Below are 6,342 nucleotides of genomic sequence, written 5' to 3' on the forward strand. Positions count from 1 at the left end.
ATAAGCTTACATGTTTGTTTGAAATGATAGTGTCCCTAATAATATTCTACATTATTAATTTGACTGCACTGGCATGATTTAATGAGAACTTTTCACAATACAAAGTATATTGTGAGACATGGTAACACAGTCTGCCCAAATCAAACCCTGTCCCGTAGTCTTGTATCCCGATCTAGTTAGAAACTAATTTTTGCTAAGATATATTTGAATCATACAAATATGAGGGCAGACTGAGTGTCGTCATACTTGTACCTGTAATCCCCAGATTCTAGTACTGCATCTCAGGACTAGACTTACTAAGACTTAATAAAATAAAAGATACAAAAGGAAGATCACAGGGTTCAGATATGATGTGTCAGCTGGTGTCTGTCCCCCTCAAACATCTGCCAAAAGAGACTGAACCAGTAGTTTACTCGCTCCTGCTGGGAGTCTATTTCAGGGCTCAGGTTTGTATGAGGATGGAGGGTTGTTGCCGGTCTGGCCTGGCTCAGAGGTTTGAGGCTGAGGGGAGGTGGAGGTGCTTGCAGGGCTGGAGGGTTCTTTTTGAACAAGTTCTGGTTCGTCCTGCCCAGCCTGGGGTGGATGAACCAGGACCTTGTCGATAATCCCGAAATCCTGTGCTTCCATTGGGCTCATGTACCGGTCTCTCTCCATCACGCCCTCTAAGCGAGGATTACAAAACTTGAAGTCAGTAAGTCACAATACATACACAACTATCCAATATAAAATAAAGTTAATATAATATTAACAGACGGTTTGAAAAAGCAAAATTACCTATTGTCTCCAATTTCTGCCCCGTGTGTTTGGAATAGATGTAGTTGATCTGTCTTTTCAGTTTGAGAATCTCCTCTGCCTGTATGGCAATATCTGTTGCTTGCCCCTGAAATTTTAAATAGCGGGATTACATTTTTCAGCAAAGTTATGAAAGCAGCCTTGTTTTTCTTCTTTTATCCCCGATTCTTACCCTTGCCCCTCCAGAGGGCTGGTGCACCATGATTCGGGCATTCGGCAGGGAATGCCTCATGCCTGCGGTTCCTGCGGCCAAAAGCAGACTGCCCATACTGGCAGCCTGGCCCACACACCAGGTAGAGATGGGATTTAAGATGTACTGCATAGTGTCATAGATCGCAAGTCCAGCCGTAACCACACCACCTGCAAGACGACAAAAAGTAACACAAATAATTGCCAGAAATGTAGACTGCTGGCTTCAAACACTAAAAAAAAAATCATTCACTTTTGTTATATTTCTTAATCTGTCTATTTCAGATTAATATGTGTGCATTATGCAAATAACTGTAGACAATTGGATAGACCACAAAAGGTGTGATCAACAGGCAACGACCCATCGTTTCTCTATAGCCCTGTCCCAAATGGCACCCTAAACCCTCACGGTCTTCATCTGAGTCCGCACTTTCACAACATAATGCCGCTTTGACTGCTGGGAAGAAGTCAAACACCTGTATCAATGTACAGGTTTCCAGGCTGAGTTGCTGGGCGAAATTAAATCGCCGGCAAATCAGGCTGGGTTTACCCAGTTTAGGTGAGTGTCGTTTCCATACAGCAAATAGCAATACATAAATTAAAATGTAATTTTTGACCATCAGGAAAAAATACAGCAGAAATAAACTGCAGTGCCCGCCTTTGATCCACAATTTGTCATCTAATTTACAGTTCCCTATTGCTGTGACAGTGAATTCCCAAACAGGATTCAAGTAATCGCATCAAAAAAAATTAAGCAGGACACATTTTGACTATGGGCCGCCAGTTGAATAAACCTGATCATTAGAATATGAAGCTGCTACAATCTTTTTCTCCCCCATCAATGCAGTTATGTATCTCTCACCGGGACTGTTGATGTACATGTGAATGGGCTTGTTATTGCTCTCTGACTGGAGAAATAGCAATTGAGCGATTACCAGAGAAGCTACGGAGTCATCGATCTAGATAAAGAGAAAGACAGAAAGCATGTAGGACTGGAAACTACTGAAAATACTTTTGGATATAATGTTAGATATCATTGTGTGTTATCCCTTGCATTTGAACTTACTGGACCCATAACACATATGATTCTCTCTCTAAGCAGCCTTGAGTAGATGTCATAGGCACGCTCTCCGCGTCCCTGAAACAGACGAAAGACTTCAAGTAGCTGTCAAGTTCCTGCAACACTGAAAGCTGCATCTTTAAAAAGTAAACAAGTAATTAAGAAAAATGAACGTGCTTCTAATGTGCCCTCACCGTCTGCTCTACAACTATAGGTATGAGTGGACTTCTCCATGGCGCACTCTGATGAATGGACCGATTGACTTTGAGTGCAGAAACACCACAATGTAAGACCCTCTAGAAAGATGACAGTTATAGTGATGATAAAAGACAGGCAACATTATTTTACTTATTCAAGGTCGTTGTAAAATATTTAGTGTCGAGCTTGACATCGCAGTGACACTCAACAGAGCACACATTAGCCTAATGACATTACGTGTCCATTAGAAAAACGCACATTTTATGAAAACGAGATTTAAGATTTTCAAAAGTCATAAACTTATACATACCACGTAATTTCACGTAATTTTCATAAAGCAATTATACTGGCAAATTAATAGTTGTACAACAGCGTGTTTATCATAAATGCCATTGCTTCTATACTATCGTAAGAGTTGCTTCACATACATTGACACATTTTTAAATAAATCTAACGTTACATAATTTACAGAAGGCAGTTTAATACTTACACGTAACAGCATGTTTCTGTTGAGCAACCCTCACGCGACCCCTATTGACCCGGATGTGATATTCGGCAGCTTGATAGTGAAGCCAGAAGAGACTCTCTCATTGAAGAGAGAGATGGGGAAGTCGAGAAAGTGTACCTCGTTTGCAAATGCCTTTTCCATCTCTTTTGTAATTGTAAATACATTTTTGGGGGGTGGATATGGGAAATTTGATCAGAAGGAACACTTATATTCAAGTTAAATGATTTTGATGATTGCATATTGCAAAGAAATAATCATAATATTTGTATTTAATTTAATCAATAAAAAATAATAATAATAACTTTTAATTATTTAGGGGGAGTTCCTCATACAATGAAGAAATGGTAAGGGTCCAAGACAAATGGGAAGAGAGTGTTTATATCATTCATGTTGTAGCCTTTGTTTTAATCTTGTTAGGTTGTCTTTGCTACCTTCTCTACTCTATTGTTTTAATCTGAGTGGGACTGGTAAACTATAGGTAGGCCTAAATAAAATCAATTAAACTGACACATCGTCCCCGTTGCCTTCATTTAAACAGAATAGGAAAGCTACCGACGCGGTTTAGCTGACTTTGAAATCTCCTCTTGAGGAGTGGCTCTGGTGAATCGGGTCCACTGTCACATGATGAAACTAGACGCGAACGCTAGATGGCGCAATTTTGTAGAGCTAGACATTATTCATAATCTTACCTTTATAATTAGTGTAAAGCAACTTTACGGTGAAAATTGCCTTGTTGGCATAACTATTAAGTTGTTATTATTATTAATAATGAATTTACTCACCTAACTTAAGTTTTCATTCGTCTGTAGACAAATCAATCAACGTCACCAGAAAAATTGAGAAATATAAACATTAATTAAATGTAGAAAAAGTGGGGAAAATAGAAAACACGAGGAACTCGTTATAAAATAATAAAAGTCAAACGGGTTTCTTCAGGTTATTTATTATTTGTTGCGCGAGAGTTGCGCCGTCGCGGTATGAAACCCCGCATCAGTTTCGAAGATAGGGGCGCAATTGAGCCCATTATTGCCAAAGTCAGTCTCTGTCTTGACATTTGTTGCAAACTTTCCACGATCTGTCAGAAGACATGTCGAGTAACAGCGCAGGCAGTATGTTGAGCCTGCAGAAAAGCGTCAAACAGCTGCGATTCGAAGCAGGAATTCGCAGAATTAAGGTGAGTGGGAATAAATAAACAAAAAGTCTAAAAGATTGGAACTCTTTGCTAACAGGGTGTGACTTGACAGACTTGTCGGTCCTGTCCGAACATCCTGCTACTTTGTGTAATTATCATTCTGTTTTAAACTTTATTTTATTCTTCTGAGAGCTTTTACAACATATCTAATGACTATAAATGAAGCATAATACATAATGTTTACCTGTTTGCAAGCTTCTACCGCAATGGCTGGTTGTGCAATTACCTTCGTTTTCACCAATGAATGACAACTTTCTTTAATTAATCGGGTGTTATCAAACGTCGTCACCCAAACCTAATATTTCAATACGTTTGTAAAATGTATGATAATCATAGTTCATCATAGCAAATTAAAAATGATTCGAAACTGTCCACTTCAGGCAGTAGCGTGCGCGCGCCACTGCTGCGTGTTGTGGTGTCGCGCGCACCGCACAGTGGAGTTCTTTGTTGATTGTGAGTGTGAGACAGTCTCACATTTGTTGGCCGGAATAATCTAAATCTATATTAGTTACCATTGGCCCCAAAGCACACTATTCTAAAAAAACAAGACACGGCTCTATGTGTTATTATTAAATTTATCTTGAATCAAATAAACTCTTAACTTCTAACCGCGTGATTTCAAGGAAAATGTGATAGTCAATAAAGCCTTTATTGCCCCACCAACCCCTTTTCTGTATATATGCATACAAATACATGTAAATATGTCTGTCTGTCTTTATTTTATTTATTTAATCTCTACTTCCTCCTAGGTTTCTCAAGCAGCGACAGAACTGAAGGCGTTCTGCTTGCAAAATGCCCATAAGGACCCACTCCTCATGGGGGTACCATCCAGCGACAACCCCTTCCGACCCCCCAAATCATGTGCACTCTTCTGAGGTACCAACAATCAGCTGTTATTTATTTATTTTTTTCTGTACATTTCCTGTTTAACAGGAATGTGAGCAGGAATATGAACCTCTGTCTCTCTCTTCCTTCTAAAGGAGTCAAGAAGAATCTGGAGAAACTGAACATTCCTCTTTCACACAAAAGTTTTTCACTACGCTACCCTTAGTTCCCCTTCACCCTACAGCAGAGCCGAATCATCACTATTACACTAAATTGTTTTATTTGTAATCTGCATTTGTGACCTGAAGTCTTGCACGTTCAATAATGTGATTTATGAAGAAAAAAACCCTAAAAGATTTTAAAAGTGTTTAATTTGTATACTGTTAATAAAGGACATGTTAGTGCAAAACGTACACTAGTATATGGTTTCAGGAGGAAATTAAAGTGCACAGTTAGCCAAACAGTCCATTGGAGAAGTGATGGCAAATATGCAAAAATGTTCAGTACATTTTTTACTGTGTAGCCAAGTCAATTTGAATACCAGCCATATAGAGAGAAAAAAAAATGTTTTTGTAATGTGTTCAGTTTATGATGACATTATAACACTAAATCCCTATTTTTGTTTATTGATACGATTAGTCTTATACATCGACACTTGTTGCCAAGAAACTGTATTTAAGGTATTGTTTTAACCATTGAAGGAGAGAGATGTATTGAATCTCAGGTTTTTTTTGATAAAGATAGATGCTGTGTTTCTGATATATTCAGTTTTCTTAATTTCTGAATGAGGTACTACTTAATGTTCAAATGTGTTTTCTCTTATCTGGTGGGTAATGGTTTCTGCATCATTTTGAAGTTTCATAAATGTTAAACAGTGTTTACACAAGAGACTCAAGTGCAGAATTATCTTTTTTACTGATATTTGCTCATGAAAGGATGCTGCCTTTCCATTGCACCTTTAGTCTATGAATTGAACACCAATGACTGAGCATATAAGCTGGCCTGTTTTTGCATATACTCTGTCCTTGCATGTGTATTTATCTCGTTTAAAATCTGTACTGGGTCTTTATCACTGGACGTTCATGCAAATGTCATTTGTACATGAGGGTTTTTACTGCTGCCCTGCATTGTTGACTTTTTCAGTCTGTTTACCTCATGCATGTCTTGCCTTTTAAGTGTGAGTGTGCCATCTGACTTGTGTGCAGTTAGACTGTATACTAAACTATATGCTATACCTTTCTTTACAAGACTGAATCAAAATGTAATTGAAACAACAACAACAAAAACTAAATAAAAATGAGAGTCTATAAAAAAAGCTTCCTCTGATCACATTTTAATGTTCTATGATATTAAAAGCAACAGTTATACTTCTGTGGAAGCTACTGCAATTTTATTATCTAACTAGCGTACAAAACAGCCATCTTATTGTACCGTGATTAATCAACTTGGGAATTATGGTTGTACCTTAGTTATTTAACCTGTGGTCTTCTGCTTTTCACACACTGTACAATTAAAGCATGTTTCCAAGTAATTCCATGTATCATATTTATTAGTAAATTAATATATTTCTATTTTTTT

The 6,342-nt window shown here is 38.0% G+C and overlaps 2 protein-coding genes across 2 annotated transcripts; one reads left to right on the forward strand and one right to left on the reverse strand.

The window, feature by feature from the left end:
- Window positions 1-125: 125 nt before the first annotated feature.
- clpp (caseinolytic mitochondrial matrix peptidase proteolytic subunit) lies at window positions 126-2,801 on the reverse strand. The gene is made up of 7 exons (XM_067428957.1): window positions 2,730-2,801; window positions 2,236-2,337; window positions 2,048-2,119; window positions 1,844-1,940; window positions 965-1,152; window positions 775-880; window positions 126-662 (listed from the first exon to the last, which is right to left on the reverse strand). The coding sequence occupies exons 1-7, from the start codon at window positions 2,739-2,741 to the stop codon at window positions 436-438; spliced, it is 804 nt and encodes a 267-aa protein (XP_067285058.1). The 5' UTR covers window positions 2,742-2,801; the 3' UTR covers window positions 126-435.
- A 961-nt stretch (window positions 2,802-3,762) lies between these two features.
- Window positions 3,763-6,265, forward strand: LOC137053514 (guanine nucleotide-binding protein G(I)/G(S)/G(O) subunit gamma-10-like). Its single transcript, XM_067428958.1, has 3 exons — window positions 3,763-3,921; window positions 4,689-4,815; window positions 4,920-6,265. The coding sequence occupies exons 1-2, from the start codon at window positions 3,835-3,837 to the stop codon at window positions 4,812-4,814; spliced, it is 213 nt and encodes a 70-aa protein (XP_067285059.1). The 5' UTR covers window positions 3,763-3,834; the 3' UTR covers window position 4,815; window positions 4,920-6,265.
- The last annotated feature ends 77 nt before the right edge of the window (window positions 6,266-6,342 follow it).

The sequence above is a fragment of the Pseudorasbora parva genome, chromosome 2, assembly GCF_024679245.1.
Source record: "Pseudorasbora parva isolate DD20220531a chromosome 2, ASM2467924v1, whole genome shotgun sequence".
Lineage (NCBI taxonomy): Eukaryota > Metazoa > Chordata > Actinopteri > Cypriniformes > Gobionidae > Pseudorasbora > Pseudorasbora parva.